The sequence below is a fragment of the Copidosoma floridanum genome, unplaced genomic scaffold (assembly GCF_036245765.1).
Source record: "Copidosoma floridanum isolate Cflo_tuat_1 unplaced genomic scaffold, Cflo_Japanese_pri ptg000007l, whole genome shotgun sequence".
NCBI classification, from domain to species: domain Eukaryota; kingdom Metazoa; phylum Arthropoda; class Insecta; order Hymenoptera; family Encyrtidae; genus Copidosoma; species Copidosoma floridanum.
The window spans coordinates 8,035,382-8,058,249 of NW_028321884.1; the positions used below are offsets into that span (position 1 = coordinate 8,035,382).

The following is a 22,868-nucleotide window of genomic DNA, read 5'->3' on the forward strand; positions in this document are numbered from 1 at the left end:
CGCTTCATTTTCAAATATATTTTTTTTTTTACGGCATGGCACTGTACATTTCACCTGCGTTAATTTTTTTACAATTTATACGTGGTATAGGTGTTTCTCTTGCTGTGTTTCTACATATTATTCACCAGCCATGGATGTGTCCTTTAAAATGCGCATGTTTACGCTGTTTAACATACTAGTTTTGTAACTCACTAATTTCGTTAAATATTTTTTTTTACTGGTGGTTTACACTTATCAACTTCTTGTGTGTGGAGGAATGACAGCTTTTACCGAAATGCGTGTAATTTTACGATTGTCAGAAAAAGCAAAGTGTCAATAAGAAATTACGAAAATAGAGTTATTTAATTACTGCCGTCGAAAAAGCATTTCAGAATAATAATAATAATAATTTTACCACCACATCATCTTGTACAGATCAAAGCCGCTGTCATCCCCGTACAAAAGTGAGTGTAAATTTGTGTTTAGGTACGAAAAGATGTGTATGCTTATGTTAAAGGTCACTTACGAAGTGAATTGTGGAACGGAAAATTTTTTTTCTCTCTGAAGCAACAAGAAGCACTTGTTCAAGGTACAGTTATATATACAGGGACTTTTTATTTCATACAGTGTAATCGTCTTATTGACCGCCTGGTGCGTTGAAATTTTTTAATCGTATGTAAGCTCAAAGATACTGTTGCCATTGATGCTTGTTACGTTTTGCAAACTGATGGTTCGACAAATATTTATAGAGTTTTCAATGATTTGCGCTTCCAAACAAGTAAAAATGTTATTTTTCGTTAACTGATTGTGAAACAGCTGACAAAACATTTATAGGACACGTTATTTTACCATACTTTTAAAATATAATTTTAATTTTAACGCTTTGAGCATTTAATTACTCATTGATTTCACAAAGAGTAAAAATTATATTTTTATCACATCAAAATTCGAAGTTAATTATCGATTTCATCAACATAATTATATTTTGTTAATATTAAAAAATTTTATTCCATTATAATGCGACTATTAAAAATTTTCAGACAAATAATGTATAAATCTAAAATAAATTTGCGCTAAATCCTAAACACGTATCTTTAATTAGGAAATAGCGACAGCATTTGCGGCCAAAATATTGACTTTATTTATATATATTTTTTTTTTTTCGTAAATCTAGAGTTTTTATATGCTATATACTTTTGTATAATATCAATAGTTTTTTTTCACCAGGTTCGTGATAGTTTTCTCTTATAAGAAAAAATCTAATAAAAATATCTCCTTGTAAACATTTTTTTGTTTCTTGTTAAAGAGGTGGTCCATTTCAGTTCGAGTACACATAATATCCTAATTTTTTTTTTTTTTTGCACTTTTTAATCGAAATTTCGCCTACACTTTTTTTTTATTATTTTTTTTTTTTAACCAATCTGCAGCTAGACATAGAAAAAAGCAGCAACACATGTTACACATCCACCGAAGCTCTGTAGCCAAATGATTAATCGAAAAAAAAAAAAAATCAATGGAACAAAAGAAAATTCGATCCACCAAAGAATCATCTTTTGTATCCCATAGTGTTTGTAAGACAGTACAAGTGGACTGAAGTACGCGTTCGAGCGCGACCCCTTTTCTTTCATCCACGTCGTGCGCGAAATCCTATAGCTTTTTGTTCGTTTGTTATTCTTGACCCGAAATGCGCTTTATTTTCGAGGGATTTAAAGACATTCCACCTATAGACGTACAGTTTGAGCGCAAAGTAGCAGGAGAAGACGATAAAAGCTGTGAAACTGAAAACATTTCGGTCAGCTTGCGCGGTTTATTTATCCTTTTGGGTATACGTGTGCCTTTTTACTGTTTTTCTTTTTCATATTAAAAATATATGCGTGTACGCAGACATACATTGAACTTTTTATACCTTAATCGTGAGTCCTATAGATCGCCGTGTGTATGTACATGCCCATTTATTTATTTATTTGTTTATATGTTTAACATTTAACGAATTTTTTTTCTGCATAATTTTACGATCTACAAAGATATTGTTATATTTATTCTCACTCTTGTTTAGTTTTAAACAAAACGCTTCGTTCTAATTTCTTTTTTTTTCTTCACTTCATTTCATCGTCACTATAACGGAAATTTGTATATGAATATTTTAAGTATTATATATACGTTGTACCATATGCATTGGCTTGGCTCATTTTTCTCGTTTGTTGGGATTGAACATCAACCAAATTGCCTCTAGTGAAAAGAGAGTGTACTCGAAGCATAACAAAAACCATCCATCAAATTCACCTAAATTACCACCTCATATATATTTAATCCCAGTACTTAGTATTTATACCACAATAGTACGTACCTCATCATCCTCTGGCGCAATAAAAAATAACGAGATTTCATTTTTCGTTTTTTTTTTCTTTGCCCCACGAAATTGTCTAGTCGCATCAATTTTTTTTTTCTTTTTCTTTTTTTTTTTTCAATGTATACCTATGTACGAAAATAAAAAGAAATATTGACGCTGACGGTCAGACGCACTTGGGCATTTTTAATAACTAACGACACTTTTTATTTTACATTCTATAATTATAACACCCTGTTTTTTCTCTCGAATAGACTTTGTAGAATTTCAAGCAACAACATTTTTCATTGGCAAATTCAAATTCTTTTATTTTTTTTTCTTTCAATCAACACCAGAGACGGACAAAATTATCTTCCCAGCCACTCACAAAAAAACCACTGCGGATCTTTTTAAAACTTTCTTTATTAAACAACACTTTTATTTTCTTGTATCATCTCATTTTCCTCTATAAAACTCAATATGTATGTATCATCATGACGTTATACAGATAATCTCTATTAACAGTAATTGTATTAAATTATACAATAAAAAAAGTCACCTTATTTTAGAAAAAAAAATAATAAACAAAACTCGATCGAACGCATTATCGATAAAGCAACAACTCGTATTGTGTATAACGTATGCAATCTTTGCGAGAAGATAGCTAAAAGGAAGGCAGCTTTGTCCGGCTCCGCTGAACCCTTTTTTTCGCACATGAGTGGTCCATTCAACTAGATCGATGTGCCATCGACATACAACATGGTTATACAATTTTATAAGTTTACATGGTTAAGCACACTGACTTGGATAGAAAGTGAGTTGTTTTCACATTTTATAAACAATAAATAAAAAATTCAAGATCCAAACAATTTGTTCCATCCACTGACGCGCATCGAGGAAACAATATTAAATATCGATATACAGCATATCCAGCAAGTTGACAACATTTTTAACAACAAATTTTTTTGCGTAGACAATAATAGGAAAGTACAGTTGGTATTTTCCGCGCTGCAACTAGATAACTGAGACATCTTTTTCCCCTTTCCTCCTCTTGATTACATTAAATAGTCATAATATTTCGTCTCGAAAAATAACAACGTCTCTTAAACTTTGCTCCTTTTTTCCCTTACTTCAAGTTTCATTTCGTAAAAAGTGTACGGTTGGTCGTCTTAAAAATTGTAGATTATACATACAATGGAGAACAATCGTGTTACTTTCTCGCGTTCTTTCCAATTTTTATCAAACACACCTACTCAAAATATATATTAAAAAAAAAAAATGATCTCACGCGATGGTGTTTTCATAGGTTACCGAATTTTGATTTAAAGGAAGGAAAATAAAAATAGTAAAAGATATATTCTCGGTTCTGCATGTGGGTATATGTACGCGTGTCATTGTTAATATTATTACTATTATTATTATAATATTATCATTATCATTATTATAATTATAATTATTATTATTATTATTATTATTATTATTATTATTATTATTATTATTACCCGTCGTTCTCCTTTTGGTACACGTTTATACGATAATAGTTTAAATGACAGGAGGGCCACAAACGGTGCCAGGCACTATTTAATCAAATACCTGTGTACTCCATTCACATTGTTACAGTTAAATTACACTTATGTACTCGTTTTTATACTTTTTTTAAAATTTCATTTTGTTTTATTTAATATTTATGTATACATATATATTTTTTCGTTTATCATATATTGTAACGTTTAAAAATTAATCCTTTGCAATTATTCAAATAGTACTTGTTTGGATGTGTATGTATTTATTCACGAGAGCAATTCTCACGAGGATATGTCTTTCGAGATTAAGGCATAGAATTCAAGGCTCCAGAGAGATACTCGGCACGTGGTTAACGCGCGCCCGTTGTTTCATTAAATACAAATGTGTGTATACATAGGGATTTTTTTTTTTTTTTTTTACTTACATTTTTTTACAAATTTACCGCACGTATATTCGTTTTTTTTTTTTTTTTTTTTTTCAAACATTCTCGGATTTACGTGCACGCACACATTTTTTTCTCGTTCGTTGCAAGTTATACGAGTATTCAATTGTGTCCACTTACTTAATTATTAAATTTTGCTGTATAAATATATATTTTTTATACAATGCGCGACGCTGGGTAATTAAGTAGTCGCTGTCCGTTCACGTAGTGTTGAGTATTGCGTGTAAAAAAAAAGAAGAGTCCGACGGGCTGTTTAATTTTTTTTTTTATTTAATAATTGAGCAGTTAAAAGAAAACGTTTGTCACAAATTAAAAAAAAAAAAAATTAGGTTCTACGGCATTTTTCTCTCAACAATCACACGACCCTTCGATGATCCGAGTTCAAGTTTAAATCTGTAGTTTACGCGATTATTTATTTCGTCACTATTTTACATGTATATATATATATTTTTTTTTTATTCAAAGGCGGTATTAGATTTAGTTAACAAATTTTTCAAGTCATATAATATGTTTATGTATAAATACTAACATCGATAGCCAATGGTCAGAAAAATCGTACACTCTCTTAATCGCAAAATTTTTCACAGACATTTAAAAGATCGACACATACTTGTGAGACAAGCCCTCGTCAAAATGATTTTTCAAATTTATTTTTCGTTTTAGTTGGTTAATAATATTGTTATAGGCATTAAAAGGGTATTACTGTAATCCAAGAGCGTTTTGGTTTTATTTCAACTTTATTTAATTTTTCAACATCTTTGTTTATTTCTTTAATATCAAATGTGCAAAATACTCGTGAAAAATGTACATGCAGTCGGACGATCGATCGGTCATACTTCCATCGATTTCACAGAGATAAGTGGGTGTATTTATGTGTACCTATAATTCGCTCCCACGATCAAATGCAACTCATGCACTTTGCCCCTCTTTGATAACTTTCTTTGATATTCGGGCAATCCAAAAAAGTGTTTTTGACTGCACACAACGTATGGTCTTATATAGATGTATTTTTTTTATCATTAAATATATATTTATTGTTATTATTTGTTTTATAATAATGAGTTTGCATAGTCGTGTGAATTTGTTTATTAAAACAATGCTATACATCATACGCCTAACTATCTAACTAATATATATAGTATTTGTTTTTTTGTTTTTTTTTCTTCTTCATAATATATATTTATTTATATAATATATTAATTTCGAATCTTGTTCTCATATAATATGAATAATTTGAGTACAGTGGCCGACTTTCAACGCATATGTAAGCAGGCATAGACCGTTAATAATATAACTCACTAAAATTAATTAATTATTCGATAAAAAAAAATCGTCACAATCATTACCGCACACATCGTGAGATCCTCGTCGTTTTGTAACGCGAAACGACCGAGATTTTTTTTTTCTATTACAAGCGTAAAATCAATATGTAAAGGTATCTTTATAAATAAAAAAAAACAAAAATTAAAAAAAAAAAACACGGAATACAATACAGAAAACAAGGCATTCAATACAAGTTAAAGATGGATAATATAGTTTTGTAATTAAAAAGAGAAGAAAAAATTAGACACGACTTAAGTGACTAGATCGAGTATGCACAAAATGTTGATATCGGTTTGAATGGCAATTAAACATTATTACGTTGTAGTATCAAAAAATGTATGAAAAGAAAAAAAAGTTCTACACAAAAAAATGGTCGCGTTGCCTCGTGTGTCTATTTACGCACGTAAACAAGCATTTACGCGATACATGTATGTGGTTGATATTAACGGATTATGCTGCTATCTTTATTTTTTTTAATTTTCATTAAAAAAAAAAAAAAGACCACCATACCAAGCACAACAACACAACAATTCGCGCGTCGCAGGTGCGTGCACTTTTTCACCGATTCTCGATAAAAAGATAGTTCCTTCACTATAGTCGAGCGCACTTGATTTTTTTGTTAAAAATTTTTCATATTTGTGCATTGTCTCTAATAACACTTGTTTTAAAGCCATTCGCTCGCTCACTATCTTCATTATACTCTCTCGTGTATACGCAGGTGGCGGTACGATATTTTTCAATATCATTATTTAGTGAATTATAATCTTGCCTACATATCTTTTCTTTCTTTTTTCTTTTTCTTTTTTTTTTTTTTTTTTTTTTCTCGTGTCGTATAATTTTATCGTCGTCACCATTGCACTTGGAGTGATCGTGTAAAGGGCCACATGAGGCTTACAGGGACGCGGCATATCATGTGCATTGACTCACGCTGTCCGTCTTACACCTCCGTGACGTATATACATATACAAACAACACCTCTTATTTATTTTATATATATATTTTTTTTATATACATGAAAATATATTTATAATATATATCCATCGTGTATATATATGTATGTATATATAAACTTTTTTTCAACATTATGGCACCACATTTTATCATCACCAAATAGACGCTTCGGTTTGAACTCACCCGACTTTATCATATTCCTCCGCGACAAAAATATGTATATATATATATAGTGAATGTGTGTATATATATATAACAGATTTGTTTTTCCTAAATTTTCTTTATAGCTTATTTACCTCGTCGTCCTCGTCACCGCCACTTCATCGCGGAAAAATACGTACACGCGCGCCCTCCTCTCGGACGTGACAACAATATTGTACATCATATACCAATGCACGCACGCACGCACGTAATATTTATGTTTTGCGCAAAAGTACGAAGACAGTAACGAAAAAAAAAAAAAAAAAAAAAAAAAAATCCAAAAAAAAAGAAGAAACAAGAGCTGTCCGTCTCTTCTTCTTCTTCTTCTTCTTCTTCTTCTTCTTCTCTGTCGTTTGCATCAACATTTTCTCTTCCGTCCGGAAAATACGTTCCCCGTGCGACGCGATGCGCGCATCTCTTTTATACTTATCCCTCGTAAGAAGCGATGACTCCCAACAACGTACAATATGCAACATCGTCTCGAACGTTTATTTGCAGGTGTGCGTGATGCGTATGTATATATATATAAATTATATGTTCACCTCGTCGCGTGTGTACAAGGGTGTATATATATATATATATAGTCCTTTTCTCTTATCATTATATATGGGTGGGTGTGTATATACCTATGCGGATAAAAGTCAACGCCACGTTGCGCACGCTGGTCCACTGATGGCCATCGAGGAGTAACCAATCGAGCTCGGCGCCGCGGCTGGCATTGAAGGTACACACCTGCCGATCGAGCACAATCATTATCACCCCCGTCGTTCGATCAACCACAAAAGAGAAAGAGATGATGAAACGAAAGTGAAAAAGCTCGTTTACCATTAAGTCGCCCAGCCCTCGGTGATCCTCGAGCGTTTCATGAGCGGTCCGTTCTCGTAGTCGCTGGTGGGCCCTGGGCCCCCGTGGCTCGTGCGCATGTCGCCGACGACGACGCCGCCACCGGCGGCTGACGAGCCAGCGTGGCCGGGCGAGGGTAGATTCGTCGGCGTTATGCTACCCGAGTGCGACGGCGGCGGGTTGCTGCCCGGCCTGTTCACCGAGACGAGATTCAAGGTTTGGGGCCCACCGTGCTGCTGCTGCTGCGACTGGTGGACCTGGTGAGGCGGTGGCGGCGGCTGCGGCCCGCCCGACGACGAGGACGGCCCACCCAGGCTCGTGTGACCTGTCGGAGGAAAGACGATCGGCTCTTTAGTATATATACGGTATATTACATGATCGCTTTAGGTGTACCATATTATATACTTGGGTGCTTACCTGGATGGTGGAGGCTGGACGCGTGACCGGCGAGGGACCCGTTGGAGCCGCCCCCGCCGTGGTGATCTCGGGGCGGACTGATGGGCTCGCTCTTGATTTTCACGGGTATCGGCGACGTCGAGGGCGGAGGCGTGCTGTTCGATACCGACATGTGATGAGGAAGACTGCTGGAAAAAGACAAGTAACGAGCGCGTTTTTTTTTTTTTTTTTTTTTTTTTTTTTTTTTTAAACTTTAATATTGAGCACCGAGTTCGGGAGAGATAGAGTTGACCGAATAATACTATTGTAATAAAATCAGGTGCAGAATTGGTTAGTCAATAAGCAGGTGATGCAAATGAGGGGATTATACATCGTTGTTACCGAGAAAAAAAAGAAACTATGTTAAACGGTGTCCAGCGACGGGTAGAGGATGTACTTTTGGCGTCGAGTACAATACGAAACATATTTCACGAGTGGTACATGAAAATAATTGTTTATTTGATAGAAAGAGTACGTCAGTCAAGGTACCAAAAAAAAAACACGAAAGCAAACTCAAAATTGTGGCCATGCTGACTGTAAGATACGTATTTACGTTTTGGGGGAAAAAAAAAAAAAAAAAAAAAAAAAAACTGTAACGTAAGTTATTGCGAGTGTAAGTAGCATACGCGTTGATGGCAAACCAAACGAAAACGAGCAAATGAATCAAATATAATCATGCAAACAGGAAAAACTGGACGCACAGTCTTTTATTTTTTCTTTTTCAAAGTAACAACAACTCAATGATTTAAATGAAAATTACCTTATACTGGACATGGTGGCTGCCGAATACATTGACAAGTCATCAACGTACCTCTGATGAGTCCAGGCAAGACTGCTGATGTCCGTCGAATAATCCGTCGGCCCGAAACCGGTGTAACTTGACGGCACTACCGACGGCGTCTGCAGCGCCACTACCGGCGGTGTGTTCAAGCTCCCCTGTCCGTGTCCACCCTGTTTGAGATTTTTTTTTTTTTTTTTCTTTCTTCATCAATATTTCTCGCGTCAAACGTAATTTGAAAACCCCTCGCAGGTTTTATCACAAAAATCGCTCTATCGATTTCACGAGAGAGTCGGAGAGAGAGAGAGAAGAGAGAAGAGTTTATTCAAGGAATCATCTTCTCCGGTAAGCAGGAAACTTTAATTATTCAAGCGATTGTAACCGAGTTGAGCTGTATATATAACTCTCCGCCCCTCTCGAGAACATCGCGTGCATAAATAACGTCGCGCCCAACGAAATCAAATCTGGAAGTTGTTAAAAAAAAAAAAAAAGAAAATTGACACTCACGTCGTAGTTGGCCTCGTCGGCCAGGGATTGTGCAATCGGCGTTGGTATGACGACGCGCAGGTTACCCCGATGGGGATGAGGCGGCGGTGGCGGCTGAGGCGAGTGCCTCGACGGATTACCTTTTGAGACGGGCACACCTAGGGCAGGCGACGGCCCAGGACTCGGTGAGCCCCCCAACGGCGAACCCGGGGTGTACCCGTTGCTCATCTCCAGCATCCCTCCAGGCGGGTAAACTGCAACCACATGTACACGCAATCGTTATAACGAAACTTTCATTCGGTGTGTATGCATCAATTGGCCGTTGGGCACTTACCTGAATCTGTTTCAGAGGACGAGGGTCGCGGGGAGATGCTGGCGTGGGCCATCTGCGGACTAGAGCCGAGCATTTGTTCCCCGTAATTGTTGACCGGCACAGTCACGGGCAGCGTGTAATTGGACTGTCCCATCTGGTGGAACGGAGGTATTGGATTTAAACAAAAGTTGTTGGAAGGGGGAAAAAAAAAAAAAAAAAACAAGAAAAAAAAACAAGAAAATGTAGGAAACAAACCGACCCTCGAGCCGTTGTGCTGGTTCCTGATGAGCATCTGAAAGTCCTCGTCAATCTTGGCGTACTTGGCCTCGGTGCGCGGGGTGAGGTTGTACTCCTGGGCGTCCGGCTCCGGGCTCTCGGGCGACATCGCGCCCTTATGCTCCTTCTTGTTGAGCGCCTGCAAGTTGCAGCAGACAGGTTCACGTGACCACACCGCCCGAGGGCACACAATCTTTCGCATGCACTTTTTTTTCCAACTCCCTCCCTCCCTTATCTAAATTCCTTTTCACTCACTCGCGTCTGTCCGCAGGTTGATTTGCCCGCCGATTGAACATCGTACCTTACCGATCATCAGGATCCATATATATTATGTACACGCGATGTATAAACAAGAGAGTGTCAATCCGCGCGAGGATAATTATATACGCATGTATGTCCGTTGTCGATAAGAGAACAAAAAAGTGTTTAGCTTCTCCGGTTAACTTGAAAAATCTATAACTCGATCGGCTTCTTCTTCCTCTCTCTCACCTATCGTGAGTTCTAGAGGTCGCGTTTTTTTTTGTTTTACTTTGTTTTACTTTTCCTCCTTTTCTTTTTGGGATAACAACGCGGCGGCAAATCACCCTCGCAGACTCGCCATCGCTTGCATCCTCATCACAAGCACACACACACACACACGCGCGCACACTTGAGCCCTCATGGAAAAACGTTCATTCGTCGCATAGTCACACGCGTTCCACGAGTGAAGTAAAAGTATCGGTAAGGGGTAATGAGGCCGAAAATTCGGGCAACTCACCTCGATGATGTTTTTGTTGGTCAGCGACTCGTGGGGCTCGTTGTACTCGGTGTACTTGAGCAGGACCTTGTCCATGTCGGTGCTCGCGTATTGGTAGAGCTTGTTGCTCGAGCTGAAGATTATCAGGGCGATCTCGCAGTCGCACAGGACGGACAGCTCGTACGCCTTCTTCATCACGCCGAATTTTCGCTTGTTGAACGTCACCTATGCGATCATCGTAAGTATTGTTGAGTTTTTAGTTTTTTACTCTTTCTGATTTTCTCGTATCTTTTTTTTTTTTTTTTTTTTTACACCTACCTGACGATTCCGCTCGTCCGTGATGCGGGAAATCTGTATCTTTTTTCGACCCATTTTGACCGTCAGTTTTTCCTTTGCTTTTTTTTTTTTTTTTTTTTTTTTTTTTGGTTTTTGGCTTACAGATAGATCCGTCGAATCTCTGGATGGAATGTTAGTGATTCTGTAACAAAAAGCACGATTTCCAAAATTTAGCTTTACGCTTTCGTATATGTCAATACATTTCGAGCCGTACGATACATGACTCTTAATGGTTTTCAAAGTTCGTCAAATTTTCTTTTAATGACTTTTCGAGGCTGTTGGGCAACTTTGCGGGGCTTAGAAAGTCATTATACACGACTACAAAAATTACCCCAAAGCCATTGGACGACTCGAAATTGCTTCTTTTTTTTTGTTTGCGAACCTCAATAGACTTTTTTCAAAGGATTATTTTTTACAGTATGCAAGTAAAATCTCGATTTAATACGAGAGATAAAAACCCAATCTACCAGCAATAGGCGCCAGATACTTCAACACCGACACCCTCAACACTACCAGTTTCTTTTCAACATTTTGTTAAAAAACCCCGGAGATTGTATCTCACTGACTTTCCTACTTCTTTCAACATAATAAGCATATAAAACAATCGCAGTTCATTACCGTACTTTTTTTTTTTTTTTTTTTTTTTTTTATACGTATCTATACATGTACACATACATCCGTACATTAGTTAACTGTACAGCGTCTATACAAGTGTGCATTTATAATTAGCGTAGTTGACAAACGTGTTTTGAAATACATATTTTAGGACACGACAATTAAGCATGCATTGTGCATTATTAATAAACTCTCGATGGTTATTTTTTTTTTTTTTTTTTTTTTTGCAGCTCCGATTAGCTTTTGTCGTAGGTTATCGTACGTTAAAAATACAACCCAACCACTGCACGATGGTCAATTATTTTAGAAACAGTGAAAAGCGAGAGATGAGACGTCGACCAACAAAGAATCGTATACGTCGCAATCTGGCATTATGCTTATCGAGATGAAAAAAAAAAAAAAAAAATTATGGCAACAATGATAATAGTTAGCCCAAGGGAGAGGGGGGGGGGAAGAAGGTCTCGCGTTATATTAAAAATTTTGGTCGACTCGGCACCGTATCTGTACGATATCATCGAAACCTGCGCTCGTTGTAACGAAACCTTTCTCATACACTTACGCATGTAATTATGCAAAGGTAAAAACGAGTTCCACTAGCCTTCTCGGCCAACGACAAGCCGCGAGAAGCAGCAGCCACATGAGAGTTTATACATCTACCGGCCGACCTTCGGGTGACAACGGACCAGCAGCCGGGCGCCATCAGTTATTCGGCGAGCGTATAATATAAAATACTCGCCGGGTACTTGCCTACTTGCGAGATATGTTTTTTTTTTTTGTTCCTCTCTTCGAGGTGCGCGGAAGATGCGAGAGGTGCATTAGGTTTGGCCGAGGAAAATAACCGACGGCGCTTCGTGATTCGCGAGTAAAATTCACGGAAACTTTTACTTACGCCCGACGTGTGTGTAGTGGTACTTACTGGCTAAAAAACTTGCACAAAAAGTTGGTTTTTTCCTTGAAACTTCAAAACAGATCCTCAAAGCAGCTCAGAAAAGATAGGAGTCGTTTGGCACGTGCGTTACAAAATCCATGGATAACAAAAATGGCACTAATTGTGCATCGTTCAAGTGAGGCTTGAGCTTTGGCCGGACGCATGAATTTCGGCTTGTATTTGTATCGGTTTCCCATTACCGAGACGACATGGAAACTGATATCTGTCGGTACGGCGATAGCGCTAATTGACTTTGTAACTACACATGCATAGTTAAAGAAGAAGAAGAAATTAAAAATTAAAAATTAAAATTTTTTTTTTTTTTTTTTTTTTTTTTTTTTTCCCTTCAAATATTGGTAGGGGACATATTTGCAACTGTTACCGTCCGTTTCGAGTAATGATGAAACAGGGGAGGGGGATTACGAAAGCTGCCCGGAGTTGAAACGTATTAGACTGATCTAATGCAATATTCACTGTTAGAATACAAAATACACCGTATAGTTACTATAGTTTTATTCACTGCTAAAATATTGACGAGTAAAGCTTTCTTTATTCGACGGTAGGTTAGCTTTGGCTGATCGCATTGGGACGTTACGTTATTGAAATTTTACATTTTAAGTCAACTTTGACAAGCTACATTGATAAAATATGAATAGATATGCGAAAATAAAATTTCAACGATTGGCGTTGGTCGAGGTCAAGAAATTCACGTATAATTACTAGTACAGTATTCACTGCATGTACTAGTTTTCTTTCTTTCTTTTTTTTTTTTTTTTTTTTTTTTTCTTCTTTAATGAATTAGAAGTAACCCGTAGAAGTGAACCCGCGTATACTGTGTAAGTGCATATTTCTAGTAACAGTATATTAATATCGCTCGAGGCGCGTCGGTGAAACGCATTATAATTTATAACGTTTAAAAAATTTTTAGTTTTTAAGTTAATAAATGGAATGTACATTGTTGTTAACGCTAATCGGTGAAAAATATGAAAACGTTGGAACGTCCGTCTGTTTTATTCAAACAGTAAGTACAATGTACGAAAAAAAAGGTGTGGACAGTGGTAAGTAACGACTGTACTATTTTGCTTCTGTTGAACAAAGTGGCATATACTATCTTAAAAATACACTGTCTGGTGCTGATAATAAAAATTTGGTCTAAAACAAAGCAATTGTTCAAACAGATAAGCAGTCGTTTTTTTTTCCCCAAAAATTTCGAAACAATTTCTTCCGTAACTAATTTGTAAAACAGCTATTTTCTATATCGTTCTCCAAAACTGGCATATACGCACGTCTATTTTGAAGAAAAAAAAAAAAAAAAAAATACGTTTGGTCAACCAATCGAAATTTCGATAGCGACAAAGGCTACTAGTGGTAATTAAGGAATCGTCGGGAAAATCCCGTTCTTCCACCTTTGTACGAAAATCAATTGTTAACAATATAGCACACGTCATCAGGCTTGAAAAAAATGTTTCACTCGTCTGCTCATCAATCACATCATCACCATCATCATCGTCATTATGCTCCTCCGGGTCACAAAACCAATTAAATAGAGGGGAAAAAAAAATAAACATATATATATCCCTATTTCTCAAAAATGCTAATTCTCGAGAAATAATTCGCATACCGCTATCTCGCAGCAAATGTAGGTAGCGCTCCGTGCCATAAATTATTAACTCCATGTATTTTATTGTCTATACGTATATACTTGGGTTTACCTGATTAAAAATTACGTTATCGCGAAAGATCGTTTGATAAAAAAATATGCAAATTCGCCGATATAGCGACATTTGCACTCATCTACACACAAGAACTTTGAATTTGATTTTATATCGCGAATCCGCAGTGCGTTACAAGTCATTGTCCCCTACACGTACTATATTTGCGTTTATATGCACCATAACAATAATATTATACTTGCGGGTTATAACAACGCATTTTGCGTGATGTATAGAAAACAAAAACAACAAAAAAAAAACAAGCGCGCAAACTCTCACTTTTAATCACGCACAATTGGCCATTTTGTTTCTTTCATTTTTTTTTTTTTTTATTCAATGGACATGGGGACCGTAACATTGCGCTCGTAAAAATCGTGATGGGACTACGTATAAGTGTACCGCAGATGGATTTTTTTTTTTTTTTTTCCATTGTCCTTTCAATAAAAGGCAATCAAATGAGAAAAGCGTGGGCGACTTGATTGAAAATTTTTTTCCGTTTACAGAGTTTCACGATTTGCTTTTCGCGATAGAAGGGAAGGGAGAAATGGAAAAAAAAAAGAATCGTAGTGCCGATTTTTCGCCGATTAATCATTTCGCGAGTGTAATGGATGGAGAAAATTGATACGTTTGGTTGATCGGTCGAAAGAAGAAAATCGATGGAAACAGGAAAAAAAGGAAATTTTTTATCGATGAGTAAAAAAAAATAAAAAATAAAAAACTGTATAAGCGGAGGAAAATAGTTAGGTATATACACAAATAAACAAACGAATGAAGGTGTGGGGGGGGGCGTAGAAGGCTCGACTAGAAAATGAATGGATTCTCCTTAGGAATGTTAGCGTGGTAGCTGAGGTATACAGCGTGCACAAGTATACCCGCGGCATCTATTTGCATCCACCTCTTGTCTATTATTATTTCGAAGTAACTTTATTTCAACCGTAGAACGAAACTTCCCGGACTATTAATAATTAACCAGACACTTGAAAACCTATAACGGCACTTTGGCGCGCCGCATCTACACAAAAAATGTAGATCAATCGCTTGCGAAACAACTTTTCACTCTTTTTGTTTGTTTTTTTTTTTTTTTCTTTTTTGTTTGTTTGTTTGTTTTTTTTTTTTTTTTTTACAATAGCGACAAATAATAAAAATATTATCTCCCTCAAACACTGTATTTTTAATTTTCTCGTTTTGCAATTTTTTCCTACGATTTATAAATCTAAATGTTATGCGTGTACGTGTATTAACGCGCATTAGTTCGAAAAACGAAGTAAAAAAAAAAAAAAAAAAAGAAACATCGGTATAGTGTAATAATAAAAAAAATAAAAATATAGAGATGGACTGGCAAGACACGTCTATAGACAGATCTATGATACATCAACGAACGTACTATGCCTATACACCGCAGATGTATGCACTACAATAGTCACAGGTTTGCACTTGTATAGGTACATGTATGTCGCGGGAGGGCGGGTACATAGGCGCTATGACGCGCGTAGGTTGTTACACAAGTGATATATACTTGTACACACATCCACGCGGAATGAGAAGAGGTATAAATATACATATGGAATACGTGAGGAGGGTTTGCTCGATGCTCCTGCATATTTAAACATCGACGATGTGTCGGGTATATAGACGAGACGAAAAGTCGTCGTACTTATACGTCGTAACCTGTGAAAGAAAGGGAGGAGGACGTTTTTCGCGACGCTCATTGTCTTGGCAATCAACGCTCCTACTTACTTGTACATTTCAGCAGAAAAGCGAACATCGGACGATCGAAAAGTGATCCCCGAACCGGCCGGCTTCGGCGACGGTGGCTCTTTTTAAAAAAAGCCGAGCTCCACCCGCACCCATTATAAAATCTAGTTGGACGCCGACGACGATATAGATTTCGATTTCAATACAATAAGAATCGGCCGCAGAGACTCAGTCGTCTCACTCCGCGCGTAAGTACATACATAACAATAATTGAATCGTCGAGCAAAAAGAAAAAAAGGCGCGCGTGTGTACATAAATAATATATTGCAGATGGATGTAATGGGATAGTGTAAATATAAATTTTACCTTCTTCGGTGAAACAATAACATCAGTTACGTGGCACACTCTCGCATAAAGTTTCCTCCGTTCGCATGTACACGTATAATTCACCCAACTTATAATATGTTCCTCCTTCGATGAATGTTTGATTGTACCGCAAACATTAAAAACCCGCGAAAAGGGAGGGATAAAATTAAATGAACAAATCCATGGTCCGTTGGTCGAGACAAATAAAATTTCCGGCCAAATGCATCTTTCCCCCGTGAGATGGGCGACGTATCCGAGCGTAGGTAGGTATATGTACAGTCGAAGAGGCATTTTAGGCGCACGTGTAAATAACGCGAGCCTCTTTAAAACCAGTTTGCCGGGACCAGTTGTACTTGCTCGCGGGGAATGTTTTTCACGGGCAGGTCTGTTGGTATAATGTGTATTGGTGGCAGGTTGAAAGAGCGAGTGAAATTTTACCAAGACATCGGAGGACAAAGGGAGCCGGAGACAGCGGTGGTGACGTATCGAAAGGAGAGAGAGAGAGAGAGAGTGGCGATCGAATTTGGTTTATTATACAAGAGGAGGCCGGTACGGTACGTGTATACAGGGGGTGCAGAGGTCAGCGACCACAACGGAGCACGGACTCTTGATCGACCTGTATGTATACACATCATGTGTACGCACCCACCCCCTCGTGCGTGTGCACCTTCATCATCGAATTCCCCGCGTGTGTCTCTCGTCGCGTCCGACCGCGCATCCCGATATGTCCACGCGAAAACAGGAGGAAAAAAAAAAAAGGGAACAAAAGATCGCTCCGGCTGGGCGCACATTGTCGCGCTTTGCATTATTCGGCCTCGGTGGCGCCGCGGCGCTTCGATTTTCCGGATCGTACCAACCGGTGAGCTTGCATCTCGCTCGGAGACGAAAAAAGTTATTGTCTCATCCACGGCGGAAGGCTTCCCCCTCCCCCATTTTTTTTTTTTTTTTTTTCATGCAAGTTTGATGAACGGGATCGATCCGCGGTTTCGCGAGCGTTTGGACTGGGATTCCCCCTTTTTTGTCCGAGCCGAGAGTATAGCTTATGGGAGCGTCTCGTGTTGCTGGGTGCAATTGCGACAGGAGGGTTCAAACAATGCGGGCACAGCTGAGCTTTAACGATAATTTTCGATCGAGCAATTTTCGGAAGTAACAAAAAGAAAGAGAAAAAAGTAATTGTAACGAACGAACGGTCGGTCCGACAACGAAAACAGCAGCTCAAGCGCGAAAAGCCCTCAGCTCCGAACAAAAATGAAAACCCCGCACAGCGAAACGATCTCCATGAGCGTAAGCAACAAAATACGGTAAAAAAAAAAAAGTGAGATAGGCGGTTCAGTGCGCGTTTTTTTTTTTTCCATCGCTCCACACCCTGTTGCATACGTAACCCGCACACATATATACGTGTGCCGTAGCTGGTGGACGTATCGGTAAACATCAAAGCAGCCCCATCTCCAGCCCCCCTCGACGTCTTCCCTTTGCCGACCTCCTGGAGAGAGAGAGAGCTTGCGACACCACCCCCGCAAGCACATACCCAGAGGTTCAATGGCCATCAGCTTAGGATCGAAGTACACACGCCATGTCCGCTCATCTGTTCTCAGCTGCTGCACGAGCTCCTTCCTTTTTTTATCGCTCTGTCCCTATATTATACCCACATCTGCGAGTACACGTGCATACGTGTATCTCCACTATATGTTGCTACTGTTGTTAATCATTTTTTGCTCGCTTTGCCCATAAATTCCACTCTTTGATCCTCAACGAGCATATACGATCCGTCCACAATATAATGCACACTCCAATTTTTTAACTCAATCTCATTATCACCCCTTAAAATCTGTAACAACTTTGACGGATGAATAAACGTTCCTGCACTCGCACAGAACATCCGAGACGGTTCACCCGAGGGGAGGAGAGGGCAAATCCACGACCTCCTTTGCGAACACAAAAAGGCAAAAAGCCACTCACTCGCGGCGACGACGAAGAAGAAGAAGAAGAAGAGGAAAGAGGGACGATCTTGAAGCGAAAAACAAAAACTACTGCCCCGTTCCACCCAAGGTATGTATATTATATATACCTTCGGGTGCAGAGGCTTGCGGGATATAATATACCTCTTCTCTTTGGGAGCGCGCCTCGTCTCTCTTTATCCTCGCGCTGTCGCGTTTCGTGTGTGCATGTACATACATATATATATATATATGTAAGTAGTATATGTTGTACCTACAAAGACCCTCGGCGCGTTAAAATTCGAGAGAAAGAGAGACAAGCCAAGCTGGACCACAGCCAAGTCTCGCTCGCATGTGTGGGTAGGAGAGCGGTGGGGCGGAGGGACGAGGTCGAGAGAGGGAATGTTTCGGCGTAGACGACGCACCGGAAACTCGAATCGTTTGGCACCAAAATTTTCCTCGGCTCCTCGCGACTTGGTTTTTTTTTTTTTTTTTTTTTTTTTTTTTCAAAGAGCAGCTGGGGAGGATGACTCTCTGTACAAGGCAACTCCGTGGCTTTGACTGGCAGTTGCAAACGTCTTGGATCTTGGAGCCAATTGTTCAAAAGCGGGATGGAGGAAAAAAAAAAAAAAAAAAAAAAGAAATTAATTTGCCCGGTCCAGTTAAAAAATTCGATAAGAATTCCAGAAGAACAAACAACAAAGGAAGAGAAGAAATCGTCCGTCTCTGCTACTTATATACCGCGTGTATTACCGTAATAATTGTATACATATCAGTTGTGCATATAATACGCGTGTTCACACAATCTTGGGCAAATATTGGAATTTCGACACCCACACACATACGCGCACGCGTCTCTTTGTGCAAGACAAATTTTCCAACTGCCGTACACTTTTGGCTCTCGCGATAATTAATCTTAATTAACGAACAAGTTAATGAAACGAGTTGAATATATACCTGCCGCGCTGTAATTTACGGCGAAATGCTTCGTCGATGGCATAATCGCCGAGGAAAGCGGGAAAAAAAAAAGGGAAAAGCTTCGAGAAAAACGCGACATCGGTGGTTATCGGTCCACTCGGAAAGAGAGCCTCAACTATCCTTGACTCAGCTGAGCGCCGTTATCACTCCCCCTCCCCTCCCGCCGGCCCATGTGACATCACCGCAAACGCACATTTTTCCCCTTATTTTTTCCTCCGTACATTTATGTAATATGTATAAAAATGTAACGAGGGATATAAACAATTAAGCACGCGGTTGTATCGAGGTAAAGACATATATATATTGTACTATTGTCTCGCACCTGAACTTCAGTCGACGGGACAAGCTCCATATTCTTCGTGTTATCTACTCCTGGTTACCCGCAGCTTCATCAGAAAATTAACGTGTATTGGATACAGCGGTGCGCACTTTTTCGATCATCCGTATGTACACATGTATATGTTACACGTTATGAAGCTTTCACGGGACGACATCTAATTCATATACACACGAGTAAGTATATATGGCCGGAAGCGCACGTTTCTCTCCGTGCAGCTTATAATGTGTATGTATATATATGTATCTCCTGATGCCGGTGGGTACTCTCTGGCCTTCGACGCTTCCTCTCTCTCTTCTGTCGCTGCTCCTTCCTTCGTCCTGCGACGCTTTTCCTCGTCTTTTACATATAATGTGTGCATATATTATATAACCAATGGTATGAATAATATTGGCACTTTAGTGTGGCGTCCCCGTGAATTATCACGCATTGGTAGCAAAAATCTTGGCGGTTACTTATATATTCTTTCCTCTGCACTTTTTGTCCGTTTCGCCCGTCGGAGACAGAACGAGAGAGTCAGAGCTTTTTTTTTTTCACACACACTCGAACAAGGCTTTCGTCACTCTTTGGCTCGATTTTGTTACAAGCTCCGCTTCTCAAAGTCTCGTACCTCGATCACGTTGCATTGGACAAAAAAAAGCTCACGTGTAGGGTACACACACACACACACACACACTGTAGAAAAGCTCTCGCCGAGAGTGCCGCAAGTATATGCAGTGGAGCGGCAAACTCTCGAAAGGCACAGCGACACGCGCGGGGGCGCACAAATGAGGAGAAAAAAAAAAAAAAAAAAAAAAAGAAAGAAAGAAATAACAAAAATATGGAGAAACTGCGTCTCAAGAAGCACTTGTTTGCACGGGTGGGTGCCGATGAATGATAACCGTGCGACGTGTAAAATTGACTAGAGCACAAAAATGAGGCACTGCACTTGGGTGTTGGGAAAAAAAAAAAACGACTTACACTATACGAGCACGCGCTCGGCCGACGGTCGGCGAGTATCTGTCGTGCCGAGCCTTACGCGCGCGACCGGCTAGCTTGCAGAGCGCACACGGTGTGCGCGCGCACCGATTAACCCGTGAATATATTGTACGCGCTTCGCGTAAGTCTTGATTGATGCGCGTTATTTTTTTTTTCTTTTTTTTTTTCCGCTTGTACGTAGGATGTGTGGTTGTGATTGTTTTTTACGTGGAAAAAGGAAAAGCCGGTGCTCGGTTGCAGCGAGGAAGATCGTCCGGTGGGTGCAGACGTGCGCGCACAGCTGCTGTAACAGAACTTTTGGCCTGGCTTGGGGACTCGGGGCTCGAAATAAAAAGATTTGAGGAAGCGTCGAAAGAGAAAGAGAGAGGCTTCGGGAGAGCTTTCATTGGTCGATAAGCCGACTGACGTCAGAGAAGCGGCTCGGAGCTTGTCCTATCGGTTTTTACGGCTGGTGGCTTCTGTGCATCACACCGAGAGCGAGACGGGAAGGAAGAAAAGCCGCCGCGCACGCACGCGCACTGCTTTTGCTCTATGTGCTTTCGAAACGTCTCTCTCTCTCTCTCTCTGGCACTGTCATGTATTATATATACACGATGTGGTGTATACCTGATGCCCACTGGATTACGCTCGTATTATCTCCTTGTCTCGGGAGGAGCTTCTTTGAAAAGCTCCGGGTGGGAAAGCTCGTTTTTGTTTTTCCTCCTGGTCTTTGCTCAGCTGTTCGCGGGTGGGTATACCATGTACGCGCCGTCACACGTGTACACATATCGCGAAGGTGTCAGTTTGACAATTTTTTTTTTTGTTTCTCCTCCCTCTCCCTTTGATGATAATTAGGTGCGCGTGAATCAGTCGCGTCGGGGTGATATATTTCTCGGGTAATCGATGTTTAATGGCGTTCGCGAGTCGGCAGATAGAGACGCAATTAAAAAAAATAAAGGACAAGCGATAACCGCTTGGAGCTGGGAATTTCAAAAACAACACGATATTGAGAGTATATTGCACGCCTAGACCGGCACGTACATATATATATATATACATGTATTTTGCCATCGGCGCGTGTCCCACCTCTCATTGTCAGCGATGTACATTTTTTTTTTTTCTTCAATTTCGTGACCTCTCCCGCGTCACGCGTGTACGATTGGGTGTATCACTCGCTCTCGATATGACGCTATTCAATAGTGTGTCGGTGGAACAACTGCACATGATGTACAATACCAGGTGCGCTGAGATCATTAGACGTGATGTCACGTATGTATAGTCTTTGGAGTCTTTTGTCCATGCATTCGATGATTTGTTCTCGCCTTTTCCCATATTATTGTGTATTACTTTGGTCGAAATTTCTCCCCCCCCCCCTCCTGAGATGCCAACCGATCGCATCACGGTACTACTCGTGTAATTTTTGCTGTTAATGCTGTTCTTATCGTCGACCCACATTTTTTTTTTTTTTTTTTTTTTTCGTGCGTGCGTATCACGGTCAATTTGGTGTTGATTGTGTTCGTTTGTATTCATGCGAGCGAATCAATATTGTATCGATAATCCATATTTTTCTCATTATTTACTCCCGAGCATTGATCTCGATGACTTCAAGAATAAAAAAAAAAAAAAAAAAAAAAAAAGAGTGTTATGTACAAAGAGAGGGTAGAAGTAACGATTTTAATAATTAATGGGCGCTTTTAACGAAAATTGCGTCTCAAATATTTACAGCGGTGACACAAGCTGGGGAAAAAAAAAAACAAATTACCGGTGTGTTATTCGGTGGATGATTTTACACTCGCGGCGATGTAGCTTTCACAAAAAAAAAATTTTTCCAACATTTGTAAACTTGGGGTTGCGCGTTTTAACGATTTAACAGGTTGTTGGGCCGAAAATTGTAGCCAACCCGCATTCGAGAGCTTTTTCGTTACAAATCAATGACGTAAATTTCATAACTTAGAGAAAGCTATGGCATGCATCTGGTACCTAATGTACTACCTGAGTAACGTGACCTTCAAATTGATAACAGTTTAGGTAAGTGCGTCACGTTTAGCATGACAATAGTTGGACACGTGCAGGAAACGAGACAAACTTTCTCCACACTTTCCATACATCTAGCAATAATGACATCAGTAACTTGAGAGTTTTATCGAAAAAAAAAAAAAAAAAAAAAAAGAAAAAAAAAAGAAAACTCAATTTCCACTCACATGTGATTCACTTTTTCGATTGACGTGCGCAGTCGGGTTTTTTTAATGCAATTGCACACACGGGACGTACAATAGACCCTCAAATCCGATATAATTATTGAACAGGCATATATGATCCGAAAAATATCCTTACTTGCACCGGGGCCATGTGTGTAAAGGGGGGGTGGGGGCTACTGTTTTTTCCCGACATCAT

The 22,868-nt window shown here is 39.2% G+C and overlaps 1 protein-coding gene across 1 annotated transcript in view; it reads right to left on the reverse strand.

Annotated features, from left to right (window-relative positions):
* Window positions 1-6,997: 6,997 nt before the first annotated feature.
* Mef2 (myocyte enhancer factor 2) overlaps window positions 6,998-22,868 on the reverse strand; it is a 63,141-nt gene continuing 47,270 nt past the window's right edge. Inside the window, exons 3-11 of the mRNA XM_089588972.1 lie at window positions 10,932-11,091; window positions 10,635-10,838; window positions 9,861-10,016; window positions 9,623-9,755; window positions 9,310-9,542; window positions 8,785-8,975; window positions 8,007-8,173; window positions 7,572-7,914; window positions 6,998-7,478 (exon numbers count right to left, since the gene is read on the reverse strand). Coding sequence (XP_089445098.1) covers window positions 7,574-7,914; window positions 8,007-8,173; window positions 8,785-8,975; window positions 9,310-9,542; window positions 9,623-9,755; window positions 9,861-10,016; window positions 10,635-10,838; window positions 10,932-10,985 — 1,479 coding nt within the window. The 5' untranslated portion in view covers window positions 10,986-11,091 and the 3' untranslated portion in view covers window positions 6,998-7,478; window positions 7,572-7,573. The remainder of the gene's footprint in view (window positions 7,479-7,571; window positions 7,915-8,006; window positions 8,174-8,784; window positions 8,976-9,309; window positions 9,543-9,622; window positions 9,756-9,860; window positions 10,017-10,634; window positions 10,839-10,931; window positions 11,092-22,868) is intronic.